The sequence below is a fragment of the Aplidium turbinatum genome, chromosome 2, assembly GCF_918807975.1.
Source record: "Aplidium turbinatum chromosome 2, kaAplTurb1.1, whole genome shotgun sequence".
Classification (NCBI taxonomy): Eukaryota; Metazoa; Chordata; class Ascidiacea; order Aplousobranchia; family Polyclinidae; genus Aplidium; species Aplidium turbinatum.
Genome location: NC_137473.1, coordinates 38,711,293 through 38,731,955, shown reverse-complemented (window position 1 = coordinate 38,731,955; position 20,663 = coordinate 38,711,293). Strand labels below are relative to the sequence as shown.

At 34.6% G+C, this 20,663-nt stretch overlaps 2 protein-coding genes across 6 annotated transcripts; both read right to left on the bottom strand.

Moving 5' to 3' along the window:
• Positions 1-53: 53 nt before the first annotated feature.
• On the bottom strand, positions 54-13,642 carry LOC145765448 (uncharacterized). 5 transcript variants are annotated; one of them, XM_082577270.1, is made up of 14 exons: positions 13,269-13,642; positions 9,722-9,860; positions 7,095-7,245; positions 5,593-5,658; positions 5,179-5,257; positions 4,949-5,023; positions 4,354-4,691; positions 3,918-4,028; positions 3,318-3,464; positions 2,587-2,799; positions 1,599-1,704; positions 1,055-1,299; positions 662-826; positions 54-461 (listed from the first exon to the last, which is right to left on the bottom strand). In XM_082577270.1, exons 1-14 carry the CDS (start codon positions 13,495-13,497, stop codon positions 282-284), a joined length of 2,244 nt encoding a protein of 747 aa, XP_082433396.1. In that variant the 5' UTR covers positions 13,498-13,642; the 3' UTR covers positions 54-281. The 5 variants fall into 5 exon arrangements, with proteins under 5 accessions (XP_082433396.1, XP_082433400.1, XP_082433398.1 ...); XM_082577274.1 differs by having other exon boundaries at positions 9,722-9,877; positions 13,269-13,407; XM_082577272.1 differs by lacking the exon at positions 4,949-5,023.
• Positions 13,643-15,328: 1,686 nt separating this feature from the next.
• LOC145764280 (cerebellin-1-like) lies at positions 15,329-18,272 on the bottom strand. Its single transcript, XM_082575902.1, has 2 exons — positions 17,802-18,272; positions 15,329-15,520 (listed from the first exon to the last, which is right to left on the bottom strand). Exons 1-2 carry the CDS (start codon positions 18,270-18,272, stop codon positions 15,329-15,331), a joined length of 663 nt encoding a protein of 220 aa, XP_082432028.1.
• Positions 18,273-20,663: the final 2,391 nt, after the last annotated feature.

Genomic DNA, 20,663 nt, shown 5'->3' with positions numbered 1-20,663 from the left:
TAATGGTTTTACACCTTTTTATTGCATAAAGTACACGACTTTTCAAAGGTTGTTTTAAATGAATTATGTATTTTAATAACTCACTAGATGATAACGCATACACTAACACACAACAAACGAAAGTAAACATTGAATGCTGAAAATATATGATCTTACAATGAAAGAGTAGGCTGTCCCTGACAGCAAATCAATCGTTTTTTTTACATTAATCCAACGTCTATAAACGTTGAATCAACGTAAAAAATGACTGATTTGTTATCTGGGTTAGCAACAAATCAGCTTTAGGAAATATTTTGGCCAAGCAAAAGTAAAGCATTCTTTGCCGCTGACTCGCAAGCTTCATCTGATTCGTTGAAACCTCCTTCGCTTGTTACGGTGAAGGTCTGTCTTGTATCGTGTAGGCATAAGCTTGAAACGACACAGTCATACATTGGTGATCCATCAACGTTTTTTGAATTGATCTGAAATGATTTTTTTTTAGAGATTTGATGAATTTTAAACTTAACCCTTTAGTTGTGAAACGTTAAGCACATACAAAAATCTGACACCTCTTCACAATGTCATGGAAGAAGTGCACGAAAATGGTACGTAGAGCTATGAAAATGTAGAGTTGTTTGTTGACAGCTATCATAGGAGACCAAAAAAACTTGCAAATTTACACCTGTTCAGTGTGATACGTTGCCGACAAATCCATGTCGCGTGCATAGAATTCTAGTTCATTTTTACATCTTCCTCGTAAAGCAATTAATTGCTTTGGACTCAATCCTAACTTCTCCAACAAAACACTCGCCGCGTTGTCCTCTGCTAGTATAGGGCTCCTTTGAGGCTGCAAGATAGGAAAAAAGGAAATTTAAAATGATTTTAAACTGATAGAATTAGCCCACTTTAATTTTTTCTTTTTATTTCAGCATTATCATACCCTTTGTTTGTGAGTATTAGCCTTTATGCAAAGCCTTTTGAATAGGTTTACTCATTCCGATAGAGAGGTTGTAAAACCGTTTATTGTATTATTCAGACCTTCTATGCTAAGTTATTGCATTTTAATTCAACTTACATGTGAAGACTGAGCATTGAGAAAATCTGCAAAGGAAGGACTGAAAGTAAAACTGTCCGATTCTGAAGAGACCTTTTCATTCTCCTTGTCGCTTGGAAAGTTTACGGCCTGGCACAAGTAATCTCTGGCAAAGGATTTTAAAGAACAACTCCAAGACATTTTTCCAGATTTCGGATCTTGGAAACTTGCTGTATGCAACACTGGTATTGTGCCTCCGTTGTGTAGACAAAAATGATTCAAAGTTTCTGCAATATAATGAGGTACGTAGGCTATTTATAGTAATATTCAACATTTGTATTCAACATTTCAAAGACAAACTTACCTTTATAAATTATTTTCAAAGCAGAACCCGTGTGTTTGTGTAGTCATATTATATATACAGTTTGACTTTCTTCAGTAGGCTAATTATATTTCTTAAATGTAATTTCGCTTTAAGGAAGAATTGTACACACGAGCCGAGAGCTCTTTCAGTTTTAAGTACTTCGGGTATACCAAAATAAAACGTAACTGGTTAGTAGAGATTTCTAAAGCTTTTATAACTTACCTCTGTTGTATTGTTTAGGTTCGAGAGTTACTGCTGTTCCGTGCAAAGCAGTTTTTATCGCCATTTGTTCTACGTTTATATCTGGGTTCAAAGTTTTGCAATTTGCCTAAACAGTAACAAAGATGAAAATTCGTTTGACAATTACTACAGATTATTTAGTTAATCACAATTTTCACGAAACACTGAGGGATGTATTTTGTCGAGATTGCGATGTACACTATAGTTAGTATCTATTGCTCACGAGACGAATCATTTGCGGCTTGACTTTTTTTAATCCTCGACGCCATGGACATGCAAAAATCACGTATAAAACATGAAATGAAGAATGGTAATTTTCAAAAAAAGAAGATATCTCCTTTCAACTTTAATCTATTTAAATAAGAAAATTTACCATTTAATGAATTGTAAGCTATGGTTCACGGTAGCAATAGGGTAATCTAAATATTTTGTCTCATAGGTTGAAGTTGGAGAGCTTGCCATAATAAAACCAGTGAACTAATATCATTAATTAATTCCAACCTTCATTTCGTAAACATGAAAGGTGAGCACGGTCCAAAATGAAATAAATAAGTTGCGTTAGAGTTGTTTCAAGCAAGACTAGGCTACATTAAATTTAAATATTGTTTTGCCAAAATTTTCTTGCCACATATGGCATAGCTTTGTTAGGAGTTGCTTGTGCAAGATGAATTGTCATGTTTGACGTTGTCGATCTACATTCCAAAGATTGCAAATGAAGAAGATGGCCGACCTATTATTTGGTGACCTAATCTTGTGTAGTTCTTGACGTGAATTGTTGTAGAGGTAATTATGATATGGAAAGTCAGCACAAGCAAAACAAAATACTAAAACAGACATGATATCTTGCATTATATGCATTATATGCATTGTATGCATTGTATTTCATTATATGCATTGTATTTCAATGCAAATAATTGCATTATATGCATTGAAAACGGTCTTCACAGACTTACACTGTACTGGAGCTAACCTCTAGAAATAATTTGTGTGCGTCTATGCTATCTGTAAATAAGAAGAGCTTGTTGTTGACCAAATGAAGATCTGTGACGTACAAGTCTGATGCTGCACGGAAAGAGGTATAGGAAGGTACACTCCCAACCACTTGCATAGAATACGCGTCAAACCAGACCTTGGCTGATTCTAAATCTGTCGTCGCATCGGAACCAATAATCCATTTATTTGCCTTCAAGCAAAATAAAAGCCAACGTTAAAAACTCATGAAAACAAAAGTTATTATCTAAATTCAATTAAGTATTGTATAAAACTAAACTGAAACATTTTTTTTCACAAATGGTCAAAAGAAGAAAATTGAAATGCTTCTGACACACAATTGTACAATTATAATGATAGCCAGATAGGATATACAAAAAATACGTTTACACTATTGGTAATTTTGTTATTCGGTTTGTCCAGGTATGCAACACGTTTTTACAAACGTAAATTTTCCAAATAATATCTTTCTTCCCACCGATGGCCTTGCTAAACAAGCAATATTCAACAAAACGGAGTAGGCCTAAGTCCGATTAACGCAGTCTAATTGTATAAGTTATACCCTTATCAAATTTTCTGTAGATTTGCTAGGTATCGGACGGCCAGCACACGTTTACAGTGATCTACTCGTTATTGAGATTAGTAAACTACTTGTTTATCTAAAACAAAACTTCGACATAATCCGGCAACAAAAAAATTCATGTTCTTCACCTCAAGGGCTGCCCTTTGCTCGGCTTCCTCTTGGGTGGGGGAAGGTTGAGAAGAGGACAGAGCAAAATTAGATTGAAACGTCACAGTGCAGTGGTATTTTTCATCGCTTCCTTTTTGCGATTTAAATGTTGCTCCAGAATTTTGTGGCTGAATATATAAGCACAACATAAAACAATTTAGCCTAGGCTACTAGCTTTTTTTCTGTACATTGAGAAATTTTGTCTGCAACCAGCATTGTACTTGTAGGCTATTTATTCTTTGAATATTGCAGGCTATAATGCCTATGATTTAGTGTGAATGTACAACTTGCTTTTTCCTTTTCATTTATTCGGTTATTTCAATTATATGTCATAAATGGAACGTTTTGAGTAAAATAATAACACAAAGAAATCTTTCAAATTGCATATAATGTAAAGGTATGCTCGATTGAAGTTAAAGATTGGAAATCTTTACAAAAATTTAATCGCCAACTACGTTTAGCAAGTGAAAGCGGTTCTGACATCAAGAAGAAACGTTCTTCAATCAATCGATCGACTGTTTCCAAGAAAAAATCTTCATGTGGTATATTTGTGGCAAGGTTATATGTCTGATACCACGTACCTGCTTATTGAGGTAAGTCTGCAGCTGAACTCGATAGGGAGAGTTCCATCCTCCTCCGGTTCCAGACGTCTTTTCTGGTATCATCATTAGCTCTCGTGGTATTTGGTTTTTCTTTTGTTAAAATATGTTTGTTAAGTTGTGTCTTGTTAAGTTGTCTAAGTTGTGTATTAATAAAATACACAACTTAAACAACAGTTTAGCTCAATGACCTAATTAGGATTTTTTTTTAGCAAAGCAGCTGAAACTGGGTTCATCGTTATATTTTAATGCAAATAGACAGAAGAAAGTCACCTTGTTACCAAAACTGTATTTAATGCAAATGTTTCACTAGACTTGAAATGCTGTATACACAATGAGTATGTCAGTTTCTCAATGAGTAAAATGTGATAAATTGAATTAAATTCAGTTAATTGCTGTATAAAATGGTAATACCTACATTGTCACCTTTTCCCCGTCTACTCGATCCGCTTTGTTTCCGTTTAGCGCACGTTTCGTCAGCTGTTTCTGTACTTGCTTCAGGTTTTCGTTTTGCTGCTTTGCTTTCAATAGAATACAAGTGAGTTCGACTGCTGTTTGTGTGAATAAAACGACCAAAAGGAAACGTCGCTGTTGGAGTCGCACGATGAATAAGAGGTGCTTGTGTTCCTTGAGACTGGTACACTGACGCTAATTGTGATAAGCACAAGAGGTGATGGAAGGCAACGGCTGACGAACGAGGAGCAATGAAGCGCGGTGTCGAATGAGAAATCTTTTTCGATTCAGATAACTTGTTTTCTGCGTATGCAAGACATTTTTTAAACTTTAATTTATTGAGCCTGTTATGACATAAAATTGCTTTATGTTCTTTTGTCATTGGCGTTTCAAAACGCGACTATTATGACTTTTGATTTTATTAACACATTTGTCATTCAAACGATGCAATAATAACGTGATTGTTTTATTTATTGTCGCTCTACAACAACAAAGGTCTTTTAGCCACAGGATTCATTTTTTAACTTTACGTCAGATTTACAATGTTATTACATTATTACCCGACTTATTGTCACTGCGTTCTGCAAGAAAGAACACAATCGTTGCCGTTCTTAACGTCTTCGGTGTCACCTGACCTGGAATCGATTTAAGATTTACTAGCACTAGAATTGAAGTAGAAACCACTCGGCCACTGAGCTGGTTTCTTTCAAACGATGTGCAATAGACGAATAAAGATTTATGTGCAAGCATATTTTCAAATGGAATTTAGGCATTGTTAAAAAAAACTTACTCAAATATTTCGTTTCGGGAATTTCTAATCTTGAATGCATGTTTTTCCAACGTAAAAGTAATTGTTCTTTATAGAGAATCTGTGATAGAAGATTTAGCTTCACAATCATGAAAATGCATAATACTGTAATGATCAAAATATTTAAAGATAATTCTTGTCTTTGAACATAGCACACACGACTAGATTGATTAGACATCAATCACGCGCCAGTTCATCAATACTAAATACGTTAAAAACAATGGTTCCTTTTAAAGTTTACTCGAGGCAACGGTTCATTTCTAGGGTATTTTGTGAAATGAAGGTTTGTATTTTTTTACTCAGGTGGCCAATAATACTGCAGTGGTTGTCAGGTAAGAGGTTTCATTAATTTATGGATGTGAAATATTAGATATTTGTGACCTATTTTGTTTTTACTTTATTTCTGACCATCGCATTGAAAACAATGTGCCCACTAACAAACGTGGTGGCACAACGGAAGTCCTGAAAAATGCAAAGAAAAAAATTTAAGCACCTGGTCATTGTAAGTTAACTTACACAACAAACTAAAACCACATGATAAGAACGGTAGGTATTTTTTTTTTACTCGTGTCGTTTAAATTACAATACCGAACAGGACAAAAAGCTGAATGAACTGATAGCCTACTAATGCTTTTTATAAACGAAATCAAAAAATATATTCGAAACAGTAGAGGATGTAGTTAGAAGGGGGGCGGGGCACAACCGAGTAAAACATGTAATAATTTTCGTTTTTGCATTTTTTTTTCGCTCGCTTTGCTCATTCAACGCATTTTCTTAATCTAGTTGATGGCATTGAGCAGGCATGTTTTCAGCATAAGTTTAAAGGGACAGAAATCTTTTATGTACTTTCAAAAACTAAGAGAATAAGCAGTTTTCCAAAGAAACACATTGCTTAAGCAACTATAGTTAACAATTAAATAAGTTAAATATTTCAGTGTCAATAGAAGTACGAGGAGAAGTGTGCTTTGTATACTGTCGAGAGGTTCTCAACCTGAGATTCACGGGAAGATTTACAGCCTAGGGTTGCTTGATGAAGAGCACAACTTACGCGTTGTCTCATACCACTGCTGGAATGAGAAACTCGTTTGCAACAAGCAGGCACAGCCTTCACACAAAAGCTCAGTACATACAGCTGAAATAAAACTGTTCTAAAGTACTAGTTATATTCGTGATCCCGCTATATAAAGCCATTACATTTTTAAACTATATGTTAATACCTTTTGCATCATGATTTTTATCGAGTTATTCAATACTGTATATTGCCATTTTCTTTGGTGTCAGCTTACTATTGGTTTGGACTTATTGTTTTATAGCTTGGGAGTACTTAACGGGAAAAAGGTAGGAAGCCCCTGCTACAGAAGAAGACGGAGAAACTGAGTTGATTTTCCAATTTTACTGAACGTAAAAATCGTCGTCTACCAATAAATGGTTGAAGTTTTTCTGTAGTCATGACAAAAATTATTTGAAACTTAACTTCAGTTTTTGAATGTTTCAGTTTTTGAATAACTTCAGTTTTTGAATATTTCATATCTTACAGCGCAAAGTTTTAACGAAAACTAGTTTTTAATTTGATGAATTTAGTCAATACAAAATGTGTGTCATAAAGAAAAAACGATTAGCCTAATGGACATAAAAATACACAAAAAGCGACCAAAGAAAGGCAAGCTTTGTTAAACAAATTTTGGTGCAAACTCCCTACCTGTCTACTTTCTTTTTTGAACTTAACTTTTAACACTGTCTATTTTCCTTTACAGTTTTGCTTTGTTTAAACTCTGGTGCACCCCAATTTGTTTAATTCCGCTACTGTCTTGCATTTGCAATTCAGCTATTATTGCCACAAAGAACTTGTTCAAGAATGTTATTTTAACAAACAGATAAAACGTTTCCTTTCAACCAACCTTGGATATTTCTAAAATCTCTTCGTGTGTCAGCCATTCGTTTACTCCAGTTGCTTTCATAATTTCAACTCGCTGTAACGAATTTCGCCGCAATTTTAAAATATCACAAATTTTGTTGCGTAGCATTGCTTCTCTTTCCCCGACGTTTTTCCTAAAATTTTAAAGATGGCGATATTTAGCAACAGAAATGATTTTCACAATAAATCAAGAGGAGCAAAGCAGACATTTTAAAAAACTCCTCACAATATAATTTTAAATATGTATAATATTAACTTCAAGCTTTCTGGTAAAAATTAAAAAGAAATTGATCCGTTTTAAAAAAGCAGCTCAATTAGCTTAAAAATGGACTTCCTCATATTGCGGGCCTCTCTGCGCCTTCAATCGTGATAGCCTCGTCTAGAACGACGCAAAGCTTCACTCTAATTTCTCACCCTTGCTCAGAGTGAAGTGGCACACTACTGAGTACGTTGGCTTTCCTTTCATCACAACAAGAATGGGGAAGCAAAAGTCGAGAACTCTGTGGCATGAATTAGTGGTGCGATATTGACGAACACAGCCTTATGGACGAAGCAGCAGTGTCTGTGTCTGTCAATTCATGCTACAATCGACTGCCGAGAAACAAGAATGGGGACCTATGGTTGTTGGAAAGCTGGGCAGCTGAAGTAAAATGATAGTAAACCGCTCTCTGCAACTGCAGGCCCCAGATAACAAAGGTGTACATTCCTGCGATCTTGCCCCGATAGCACTTGACATAGCTACTTTGTTGTTGAAGTAAGCCAATCGTTTAAGTTTTCATTCCCGACACAGGTAAAATCCACAACTGTGTACTCTTTACCTAAGTTTTTCCCTAAATAACTTTCTCCGTTAGTTTCACTGTTGTAACTTGCACAAAAATTAAAGCAATACACTGTATCTAATAAAAGTCACAAATCTAACACCTCGATTTATCTTTCTGTGTCTGCAATTGCATCATGCTGAGACTTTGCGTTTTGGATTTCTTTAAAGCACAGAGTTGCTTGATTTAGGTAACAACAGCTGATATATGAAAGAAAATACTTAGTTTCTCTTTATTGTCTTAAAGTGACTAATCTGTAGGTATTATTCTTTCAGTTCATTTAGAAGTTATCGGCGGATGTGACGACAGACAACAGCTTGAAGGATGACGTGATTATAAGAGCTTAGCACTTTTATGACATGCAGCAGATGCATAGGTTTCCATTCAATTTAGATGAAGACCAATTGTTATTTTCCGATTATTATCTAACGTAACACATCGTGAAGCAGGTGACAATAACTAATCCTGCTAGCTGTGACAAGCTATTGGAGGTTGTTCAAGTTCCTCGGCCGGCTTTACATTGTATGTACAGTAGGTGGGAATCCAAATTGGTAATAAGGCATTTGCTAAGGTATGCCTTACTATCAAGAGATGTAATGTTAGTTTTACGTAGATAGTAAGTTCTGTTCATCTTAAAATAGTTGTGCTGAAGTTGTAAATAGACAGGCTTATGTCGTCATCTTAACGTTTTCGATTAAACTCATCAAGTTTTTGACTACTCTTTAAACAGAACTTAAGAGGGGTTTTTGTTGTTAGCAAGAATTTGGTAACAGTTTTGAATTCACGTTTTACCACTTGTTCTGTGATTTCAAGTTTTAATCATTATGATGATTCTTTTCGACATTCTTCTCTCTCTCAAACCACTAAACGTAGAGTTTCCATAAATAAGTGATCTTTTCAGCAGTAGCTTTTTTGGAGAAGCAAACGTCCTAAAAAGGTACTTTTGCGGGGCTGAAAGCTAGAGACATGACAAGCAGATATTTCAAAACCCCTTTTTTGAAGCCTTTAACGATGGAAGAGCGAAGTCATTTTCAATACCTGTGAAGGCGAATGACGGCTGTAACATTTCTCCAGTTTCAATCAACTTGGGTTGTTTTTCTATTGCATTGGGCAAAGCCTGTGGCTTGTCAAGTTCACGTGGAGTTTGTGATTGTGCGTTATCAAGAGGGCCGGGTTTATAGAAAGAAAAGCCCCAGGCTATTGTCAATTTTAGGCCTCTACCCGCCGCCCTAACAGCCATAGAGACGAGTATTTTAAACAACCACTGATTCCATAGTAAATTATTAATGATGGAGAAATGTGCACGCAAGCAGGGACGTCACCAGTATATCATTTCGGGAGGAAGGAGGCAAATGAGTAGGCTATTGTTATACATGTCAGTGAGCCGGGAAGCGTGGGGGGTTTGAGGGACCTCCCCCAGAAAATTGTGAAAACAATATCTTAAAATTGCGCATTCTGAGAGCACTTTCAGCTCAAATTAATAGTAAATCTTTATCAAATAATTTTCTCAATGACTATTAGCAATAAAGCCATTTTCAAAGTAACATTTAAACATGTAACCTTTAACCTGTGTCATATTTCCTTTCCAAAAGAAACAACCAGAAATTTAATTTGCATGACCACCTGTTTATAAATACTTAATTTACTTTATTAGATCTAGTTGCCAGAAAATTTTACGTTATTCCCACGTGAAAGTCTCTCCAAATATGTAGGCCATGTTTGAATGTTTTTAAATACACGATTACACGTGGTACATCTTAAACTTTAAGTATTGTCAGTATTACATACTTACCATGAATCGTTTTTGATATTGGACCAGTTTTTGTGCTGCTCTTTGTGGACTAAGTCACTCCAGAATTGTTTAGTAGCGGAGCTAAATCTCACAAAAGGAAAGGGCTGGTGTTTTTCTGAAGAACCTGGTCGATTATACCCTGCATGTAATGTTTTCCTGTAAATATATTAGGCTTTATCTTACTTCAAGGCATTTATATTATAATTAAGGACCAAGACCAGATCTCCCAAACACAACTCGTTCAACCTGTTCACTGTGAGATTTGCAGTCTAACCTCATAGATTTATCACATCATCACCTTGCTCTTTTGGATTTCACTGAAATTGGGTTTATTACTGTATGATGACTAAACTAAGATACAATCAAAGTTTAAAAAACTTGCAAAAAGCATTGCAGTTTTAAGCTATTTTGTTTCCACAAGCAAAAATTTGACTGAAAAATAATTCTTTTTCTGATTTGCAGTTGCGAGTGTGTGGAAAAAATTATCCCATTTATATCATAATCTAATTTGATTGTTTATTAGAAAATTTTGAATAAGCTAGTACTTCTAAAATGAAGCTGATAGAACAGCAAACCTGAATACACCACTTTATGACTTGTTCTGAAACTAATCCTAATGATCTTGTTTCTACGAAAATTTTTGTTTAATTTTATATTTATTCAAGAACAGACATAGCCTAGCTGAGCAACACCACAACATTTAACGTTAACAACAAAAATATGGTGTGATCTAAATAATTGAACAAATTTCTTATCTAGCTCAAATGAAATGAAAACTCTTTCAATTGCTTAGATGAGACCATATTTTTGCTATACTGCATGTTTCTCCAGTATAGGCTACTTGTTATACACACAGTACAGCGCAATATCTTCTTTTGTGCTTGATAAAAGCTATATGTGTAGCCGAAAACGTTCGCTTTAATTTATTTTAGATTTGATTGTTATAGGCTAATGGCACTGTAAATGTAGTGGTGTTGCTCAGCTATGTCTGTTTATGGTTGAAAAAAGTAACATCTCCGCATAAATTATTCTATATTCATTGGTTGCAAATGCAGAAACGTGGTTTTAATGCAATAAAATGAGTAAATGCTAGTATTCGACCATGGCTCACTAAGCAGCCGACTGAACAGATATTGTGTATTAATTCCTGTCACAAAATCCTTTTCGTTTGATGCAGTGATACTTGACTTCGCATTATAAAAAGCCCGCGTCGAGTTGAATACAGTAGTAGCCTCGTTGCCACAATTAATACTGTTAGCCTGTATCTTCGTGTATATAAATCTTTATAAACCACATGGCTATCGACAATGGTGGTTGCGTCTTGTCCTATGTAGCTTTTTTGTGTAGCCTATATCAGTTTGATAGAGGTATTTTGGTGGGCATGTTTATTGATGAAAAACGCCAAATCCCATACAAATTATAATGATACAAACGATAGAACTGAAAGTTCAAACGAGTTGAATTTCATTCCAAGTAAGCAAACAGCTGAGACGTTCGCATGCTATTACACAATGTTTTCGTTGGAAAATTTTCGAAGGGTCCAATTTTTATAGCTCTCAGTCCGACAGTACTGCGGCATGCACAATGGCAGCTGTGTGGCCACCTGAGACACGAATACAAAATGGAGATTGCAACCGCATTTTAATCTGTAACTGGCCAAGAGAGAACTTCACTTTATCGCAGACAACGGATCAAAAAACTATCGCAGCCCAAGGATTAGTTTTGGCTTCAAGCATTACTTGCTGCTTTACGTGGTTTTAGAAACCCTATAAAGCTAATCTGCTTTTCTAAAAAACTGAAATTTCAATGTCTAACAACATGCACTTTTTACTAGTCAATGGCAATATATTTTTTACTGTTACTTAGGCTGTAGGCTACCTTTTGCTTGATCAAAACTGTTTCATTACTTGTAGGCTACAGCAATAGCAACCTGCTCCTGGCCTTGTCCATAGCCTATTTCATATGCTTAACAGTAGCCTACCGGTATTGACAATGTTTTTCTTGTTAAAGCGATTGGTGAATTTTTAACTTACTTCAGTGTCGTACGGTGACCATTTTTGGGTGTTCACATTATTAAAAAGTTTCAAACACATGCTTAATGTGCAGTTGTGCACAGTGACTCTTTAAATCAGGAGTGTCCAAAGTCTGGCCCGTAGGCCAAACCAGCCCCGCAATACGTTTTTGTATGGCTTGCGCCTGCTGTTGCACAAAGTGTCATTTATGGCTCGCAGACACACGGAAATCATACTAATTTAAATTGCATTAATTTTTTTTAAATTGATGAAGACAGTATTTTCTCACGGACAAAATCAGGGGAGAAAAGTTAAAATTATTGTTGAATTATCATAATCGCAAAATCAACTATTTTTGCCTGGAATTATGTTGTAATATGTCGAGCATTTATTTATTTTCTTGCCAGCAAGTTCAACGACCGCTGCCAATTGAGCTTCTCTGCGAAACTGACAGCAACATCTTTTTCTCCTATTTTTTTATCAGCAGCTGGATAAAAACAAATTTCCAGAAATGCAAGTTTGCAAAAAAAGTATGTTGAGCTTGTTCCGTTCAACATATTTGTGTGAGCAGACGTTCTCGTTTATGAGCTTAACAAGAATCGCTTGAGATTAATGCTGAGCGACTCTTATCTACGTGATATTTTTACGCTTGTTTACAATAATTAACCTCGAACCAGACTTGACCTGGGTATAGAAATCAAAACGTCAGTTTCATCCTTGACACTAACATATCTGTGTTTTGCAAAGCTTTTGGATGTGCTAGCAAGCTAGAATCTAGATCGTCTTCATTTAAGCTTGTTCAAATAGAACAATGATAAAATATAGTATACTGTACAATAATAATAGAATTCAAATATATAACATTTTATTTGAATAAGCTTAACTGAAGATGATCTAGCTGCTAGCTGAGGGAAATCAATTTTTAGTTGTTTATGATTGAACTGACTTGTGTGAAAATAAAGTCGTTTGTATTACAAATTTACAAGACATGTAACCGAGTCGTTCATATCAGGCATTGTTGTTGGTTTGACACCTGTCAGAAGATATTGCATTTTCATGAATATAGCTATACACCTGTATATGCATATTTCTTTACGCACAACAAGATTAACAAACAAAATAACCTCAGCGGGTTTACCATGTTTTATGACACAGAGATATAACATAATTAACAAAAAAGTAAATAAATAAACTTAAACATTTTCGACACGTACGTGTGTCCTCAACAGAAATTACTTACAGCTGCAATATACATATTATAAGTTGTTTTGTTTGTCTATGGTTTAACAAAGCAAACTCTCTACCAAAGCTTTATCAGAACAAAATTGTGGGAGACTGTTGGCCAGCGGACATTTCTGCATTATCAAATTTGACAGCTTGGGAAAAAGTTTGAATACCCCTGCTTTAAATCATATCACATCAGTTTGTTTTGCTATAGTCTGAACAGGTATTGAGCAAACTACAAACCTGGCGTGGGTTTGAAGCCTGCTAAAAAAGTGAAAACCCAAAAATGGCCAACGTACGCCGCTGCTTACCTTGCTTTTTGTGTTCACGAACCCATGGCTGGTATTTAAACTTCAGGCAAGAATAAAGTAGCTGCTTTTTCGGTGAAATGACTTGAAAAAGAAGATTTTCATCTTTGTAAATTTTCGTATCGGTCGTTGAAGCTGAGAAGATTGACTTTGAGGGAGGCCGTACTGAGCATGTGTTGTTGCTGAGTGGTTGACAGCCTCGTCGAAAACGATTGAGCAACTTTCCATACATCGTTTTGCTGCGCTCCTCTGCACCATGATCTTCATGAAGTTGTATTGACTAATTGCACAACACACGTTTGTTTAGTATTATGAATCGCCTTTTTGGCTAATAAGATTTGCCTACACAAAAAAGCAAACAAACATACAATATTCAACAAACATCAAAATAATTGTTGATTTGAGTGAATAGGTGACCCAATGCAATAAAAATATTTCGTTTATGATGTAACCTTTACTATATAATTGCTATTTTTACGCAATAATTAGATGTGAACAACTCAAAAGCACATCATTGTTGAGAAATCAAGAAACTTTGTAAACAAACCTGCACGTGGTTGTTGCGTATTCTGCCATGGTATGAAGACAATTGAACGCTTTAGCCTAACTCATTTTGAACTTTCTAAATTTTTCTAAACAAATTTATAAAATCTTATTGCCAGACTTGCGTGAGCAACTTGAGCAGTCTTTGCAGATCACCACTTTAACAAAATTTGTAAAAACATTATCTTACAAATATCAAAACTTGGTTGAAGTGTTCAATAATTCTAATGGAGCTTAAATATAGTATGTAAATTCAATGTTTTGTGTATCATATTTTATTAAACAGGCAATATCCTGATAAGTCATTTGCATAAAAACCGAAACCTTATAAACCAAGAATGAAGCTCCTTTTGGCGGTTTAAATAGTTGTAATTCAAAAGTAATCGCGTGATGTTGAATTATTTATATCTGTAGACTTTGTGATGTAGTTTTTTTCACTTGCCGTACATAAAACTCTATAAACACAACGCCGTAAAATAAATTCATAGAGCCTTCTTTATACTTTTTTAATTGTTTTAAATTTGCAAAACACAACAAAAACAATTAACTAAGCAGCAAAAAAAAATCAAAGTCAACTCTTTGGTCTTTGCATAACTTTTCTATCCAAACATTCCTGTGTATTTTCCACTAACCGAGTGGAAGTAATCACCGTAAATCACCCATTGCATAACACAGCTAGACCGAGAATCTACCAGCGTTCATCACTAACGCTAGCACATGTTGCATTGCCACCATGATTACAACAAGCATCGGTTTGCCTATTTTACAAATGGTTCTATGTCATAGAGGATCAAACACGTGGCCAAATATATACAAAATTTTCTATTTCCTTGCTGATTTGACAGGAAAATCATCCGAAAGCGTAACTCCAAATCCTATGGATTGGTACAGCGTTGATTTCGTTGTTGATCACATTATTCATAGGCAATGATCTAAAATTTGATTCCCTGATATCACAGAGCGCATCATAAAGAAATTACTCAGCCTCTTCATCTGGTCCAGATATTTACCAGATCGGGTACGGATCTGACCTGATGTAGACCAGATAAAGTGGCTGTGGGTACCAGTACTCTATGCAAATAATCCGATCTGACAAATAAAGTAATAAGTCACGATTCAGTCAAGCTAAAGTACAACCAAGTATAACGAGGCAAATTATCCACCTTGTAGCTGAAAACTGTGTAACTTACAGAACAGCACGTTTAATTTTAAAATTGTTTTATAGCTGTTGCCTCGTGAATCAGATTACAGCAAGACTATGGGCAAATTGTATGTTGAATATTAATTATAAAATAGAATATTAATAACTTGTTTTAAAAATTCACTCTGATGGGCAAATCTTTGCTGTTTTTTCAGAGAATAGATAAATTTATGCTGAAAGAAGAAAGCAATCTAATAAAAAAGAAGCCAAACTTCATCATCAGTTCTCAAAAATGTCTCGACGTTGCATGTTCTTTGTTAAATGCCTCCTCAATCTAACGAAATATCTTCACTGGTAGTCGCAAGTTTTCTAAGACGTTTCAGTAACTGTCTTCAAATAAAAGATAGCCGGAGAAGGTTGAGTATTGCCAACCCCCTTCCAAATTTCCCTTAAGTATTTCCACTCTCACTTCATCTCCAATCTTTAGCTGGACCAGTCCTGCATTCCGCGCCATTTCGTGATTTTGGAGATTCCCATCCGCAATTGCAGTAAATAGAGGATTTCGATTTACCTGAAGCACACAGAGGCAACTGTAAGTGCTAAAACAAAATACTCTTGTTTCAAAATATCACAATTATCGATCACAACCACCTACATTTTTTTCAGCAGGTCATTTGCAGTGTAGGCCTATTGCATGATAAAATGAACTTACACTTACAAGTCATTTATGGACATTTTTTCCAATTTATTTTTCCTTCAAGTAAACTATCAGATAAAATTATAAAATGACATATTCTGTCTAAATGAGAATCTCATCTCTTTGAGAAAGAGATCAAATAATAAAATTAACACAAATTGATATCTGGATAGCAACACTGCCAGCAAACCAGACTTTTTTTACATTTATTCGACGTCTACAGACAATAAATCGTTCCCAAAGAGACTATTTCCGGACTGTGTATTGATCATCGAGAAAAGAAAGCATCTTGCAAAGCATTATCCTTGTAGCTGAAATGTCCGTGATTTTTTTCAACAGGGATTATAAAAAGCACGACAATACTTGCTGAGAAGTGTTTGCGTTAAATTCAAATGCTATACGATGTTTCTTTCATCATAAATACAATTTTATCTAATTCAATAGTTAGGCTTGCGTTTGCATGCGCTCTCTTAAAGTTGTAAAGATCGCACAAAACTCATCTAAATCTAGTTTTAAAATTAAGCTAAGCTGTCAAAAGTATAACAGCATTTTGAAACTTAGACTGCATATCAAAATGTTACTAGTAGAAGAAACTTTTAAAACTTAAATCAATTTAGAAAGCCTGTACGTAGATCAAAAATATGACATCATTTGTAATAATGCAGGGGCTGCAATCTTGATCCGACACATTTATTGGCCAATATAATTGGAAAGACTAAGCTAGCATACTCCTGCGTAAACAAAGCCTTACAAATAGTATAACCATTACAAGAGTCTTTGAAAGATTTTTTTCGGCAACAATAATCTCGGGTCCACAAAGCTAAATGCATCTAAAAGTTAACTTATAGTTTCAATTTTCTCTGGATTATATCAATGTTTATTGCATAATTTACCCATCTGGCAACTTTGATAGTGCGGTCTGCTATCAAAAAAGTTCAGAGGTCTGCGCTTAGATAAACCGCTCCAAACAAAAATACGAAAGCTACACAAAAAAGAGGCAGCATATGTTTTCACAATTCACATTTAAAAAATATGTTTATTCTCAGACCCTAAGCAATTCTTAGTCTGCTTGATTTGCTGCAATAAACAACTTTACATGACCAAAGTCGGCTATGGAGTCAAAGTCAATTTTTTTTAGAACCGCCATTCTAAACTTTTGAAACCTCTAAAATTGAGTGAAAGAAGCAAACACATTTTTGTAATTCACGAAACAGAACTGTGAACACAGTTAAATCATATTTTTATTATATATTTATTAACATAAACTATATGCGGAAGTTAACTTATTTATTTATTATTATCACCAACATATAAAACTTTTTCATTTTTAAAATGGCAATACTGACCACATTAGATTGAAACTTTTTAAATCGACTTTTGTAGGACCCATATCGTATTAGCGCTGGGTTAATGTTAGTAATTGCCATTAATTACTTTGTACGGTACGAGTAGTAAAAAAATGTCTCTAAGCTATATAGTAAGCAAACCTCAATTTTTAGGTGTTTTTGATCTTATTGTTTTCAAGATAAAAGCCGAATAAAAAAGTCATCTTAGATCATGATCACCACAATAACCGGGCTCTTGAACATCAAGAAGATCACGTTCTTGATCTTCAAAGTCACTTGTGATCTAATAATCACTTATGATCTAATAAGATTAAGATCAAGATCAAGCCCATCTCTGCTCATTTACACCATCGCATTATTCAGTTAATGAAATGTTGCTTTAGATTATTTTTATGCAGTTCTCTAAATTATGGGAGAGTTTAACTGGCAACTATCGATATGCATTTAAGCTAGCTTAGAACAGCCATTGGGTTAAAATTTAAAATAAATTCAACATTTTTATTTAACACATCCTTTTCACAGCCGATAGTTTGGCATGTCGTGTTTTTGGTAATCCCTGCTATTAAATGACAGCCAGTCCGGTCATCGAGGTTAGTAGTGCAAGTGAAGATTAGACGCTTTTAGTTACATTTGCCTGTCTTGTAGAAAATTTTAATTATACCACTATCTGCGACTTAGCCTATTAGAGAACAATTTTTTTGTTTTGCAAGCTACTGAAAGAAAAATTTTATTTATCAACTCCAAACAAAACTACTTTACAAACATTTTCTGTATTTGCTGCTGTTTAAACGAATAACAAGTATACTTACCGTTAATGCAACTGTTAGTGAATTGCTGTTATACAACTTGAAAATAGTGAAATCGAAAGAGTATACACCGTTTGCACTGGCAGTAAATTTGCTTTCCATCATGTGAAAACAGTTTCCTTTATTTAGCACAACAAAATTAAATAGTATTGTTAAAGGATTTTTTCCTGTATTCAAATTGGCGGTGTCATCGCTTTTCATGGCTGAAAATGCTAGTTTTTTCAATGGTCTTTGTTGCGAACTTCTTGAGATCGAGGGTGCCTGCTGTGGGCTCTGCACTGGTGACGCGTCACACACGACCACGCACGATCCCTCCCATGCATTGGGATCATTTAGTAAATCGCCTTGTGTTTCTTTCCTTGGACTGGAAGCTGTTGTACTGTCATCAGAAGCTTTTGAAATATTCGATAAAGCTTGAAGAATAGTGAAAATGATAATACAGTTCGATGCACTTCTTCTTGAAAGTATCTTCATCTTTATATCTTTCCACTTTCACCAAAACCCATCTATTAATGAAATTACAATACCTAGACACAAGCTGGCAGGAGCAGAATAATAAATTATATGTACAGTAATGTCGCTTTTTTATTTTTTTAATACCAATTTACTGTATTTCGTCTTTTTTATTTTCTGGCTAATATATTAAATTAGGAGGTCTTATTTTGAACCTTTTTACATGACACAAGTTAGGTCTTTAAGTCATTAAAAAGCAAGTTTTGTAAATTTTTTATAATCGGTTGCCATATTTCACGTAGCAATGGCTACCGCACGACAGTTTGTTTCCTGTTTTTTTTTTGCATTTTAAATATAATTTGGTAATGAACTAATTTGTGAAGCACTTTAAAATAGATTTACAGCCAGGGCTGTAAAGTCGGACGAAAAGTACTTCGACTGCTCAGTTTATAGCTGGCCGACTCCGATTCAGGCTTTACTGTTGCCAGATGTTATAGGGTTGCCAGATTTTTTTTAATTTTTGTCCTTTTTTATTTTTTTAAACTTAATTTCACTTCAGTCGTGATCAAAACTGAAACAGGGGCTTTCACTAAAACTGACAAGAACAAGAACTTTTATTTTCTGGTAAACTTTTAGAACGCAATAAAAAAAACAAGAAACAATATATTGAAAAAAATTGCAAATAAAAATTTTATTGTTCATCGTTTTGTATCAAGCCAGAGTCGAAATCGGCCTTTATTACGACTTCGACTCTGATTTCAGACACATCAAAATCCCTCCGACCACAACTACAACTCCACAGCCTTGCTTTTATCACATCGATAGCACTATACAATCTATATATAGTAACTGTATCCATGTACATACCATTATGTATTATAGGCTGGTATAAAAAAAATTAACAAAAATCTTTTATTAAATGTTACTGCCCCAATATTTAATAAAAACAATTATAAATGCAATTGGATAATTTAGAAGCGATATTTGTGATAAATTGCTGTAACTGTAATGTATAAGCACCCCTATAACTCCGAACCAAACGGAAAAAGATATCTCCTATACTGCCCTGAAAATATACGTTTGCTGAACGTAGCCTAACATCTGAACTTTGCTGACGACTCAGAATAGGTTTTGCAATTAAACTTTTTTGTGATATTGCCTGTTTATCACAAAGCTTCTTGCACGCAACTAATAAGTAATAAGGGAGCTGCATCGTTGATATCAATATCTTATAATAACCAAATGTTTAAATGAGCTAAATCTCACAAATCCTGCAACCGAAATGCTAATGAAAAATGCCCCTGATGATGTTTAAATAAAGTAAATGCTAAGCCTGTCTAACTGAAGACTGTTTGACTTACAGATTAATTATGCATGGCTCTTGGTCACGCTATACCATTGTAATCTAGTCATCAACGCAATAGTCAACATAAAATCAATAGGTTTGTTCAAGATAAGCTACATAATTTTGATGTTTTCCATTTGGTAAAAAGGCAAAAAAAAATGTTTATTTTTTAAAGCCTTTAGGCTGTGTTCTACTTAGTAATACAACTACTAACTTATTACTTTTCCTATTTTGTCGTATGTGATCAACCGCTGCGCTATATGCTGAATAAATATGGAACCTATCCCTTTGTGGAAATACTCAGGTTGAAAAAATTCAATCGCGTCTTTCGCGTTTAGACAAAGCAATTTACTCATCGCATAGAGAGTTGATTCTACGAATAACTTTCAACACATCAGCAGCTTCCAACAACAACACGACAACAACAGCATAACGTTTCCTAAATTTTGAAACTATTAAACCTAATATATATATATTTTTTTTTTCAAGAGGTAATTACTTAAAATGATTTACAATTCTCAATGCTCTTCTTTACGTATAATATTTTGATCTCTCGTTAGAACGACAGTCAATACTGCCAAATATTTGTCAAAAAATATGATTAACTTGTAGCAGAGAGCTCTTTGTGTCACCGTGGACATAAATCTCTTGACAAATAGCTTACAACCTCTTACGCACTTAATGATAATATTTATTTTACAAGCTTGCTGAAAGTTTTCATATGTTTGCCATTGATGAAAACAAATCTAAATTACAGATTAATTTTTTGAATTGTACCTCTTAAAAATGCCTAATCACAATGCTCGGAAGACATTATACAGAAATAAGATAACGTTTGCCTTGCTATAACCTGAGGATACGAGAAGACATACCGTAAATGAAGAGCTATACCTACTGCTTTGAGCACCATCAGTAGGGTTAGTGACAAATGGCAGCCGCAAAAAAGAAGAACACTGATCGAGGGTGACTAGTAGTTCTTTGTTTGTTTTTGAATTCAAGATTTCATAAACATGTTAATGCAGAAAATTTCGCTGCATCAACAAACTTATTATTGAGATAAGAAGAAA

Excerpts from the sequence above, each read along its gene's own strand:
- LOC145765448 (XM_082577270.1), bottom strand. The coding sequence starts at position 13,497 with ATGTATGGAAAGTTGCTCAATCGTTTTCGACGAGGCTGTCAACCACTC. Across the intron at positions 9,861-13,268 it reads TCGTGAACACAAAAAGCAAG|GGTATAATCGACCAGGTTCT; the intron begins GTAAGCAGCGGC and ends CATTACATGCAG. Across the intron at positions 827-1,054 it reads TCAATGCTCAGTCTTCACAT|CCTCAAAGGAGCCCTATACT; the intron begins GTAAGTTGAATT and ends CCTATCTTGCAG.
- LOC145764280 (XM_082575902.1), bottom strand. The coding sequence starts at position 18,272 with ATGAAGATACTTTCAAGAAGAAGTGCATCGAACTGTATTATCATTTTC. Across the intron at positions 15,521-17,801 it reads CACTAACAGTTGCATTAACG|GTAAATCGAAATCCTCTATT; the intron begins GTAAGTATACTT and ends TGTGTGCTTCAG.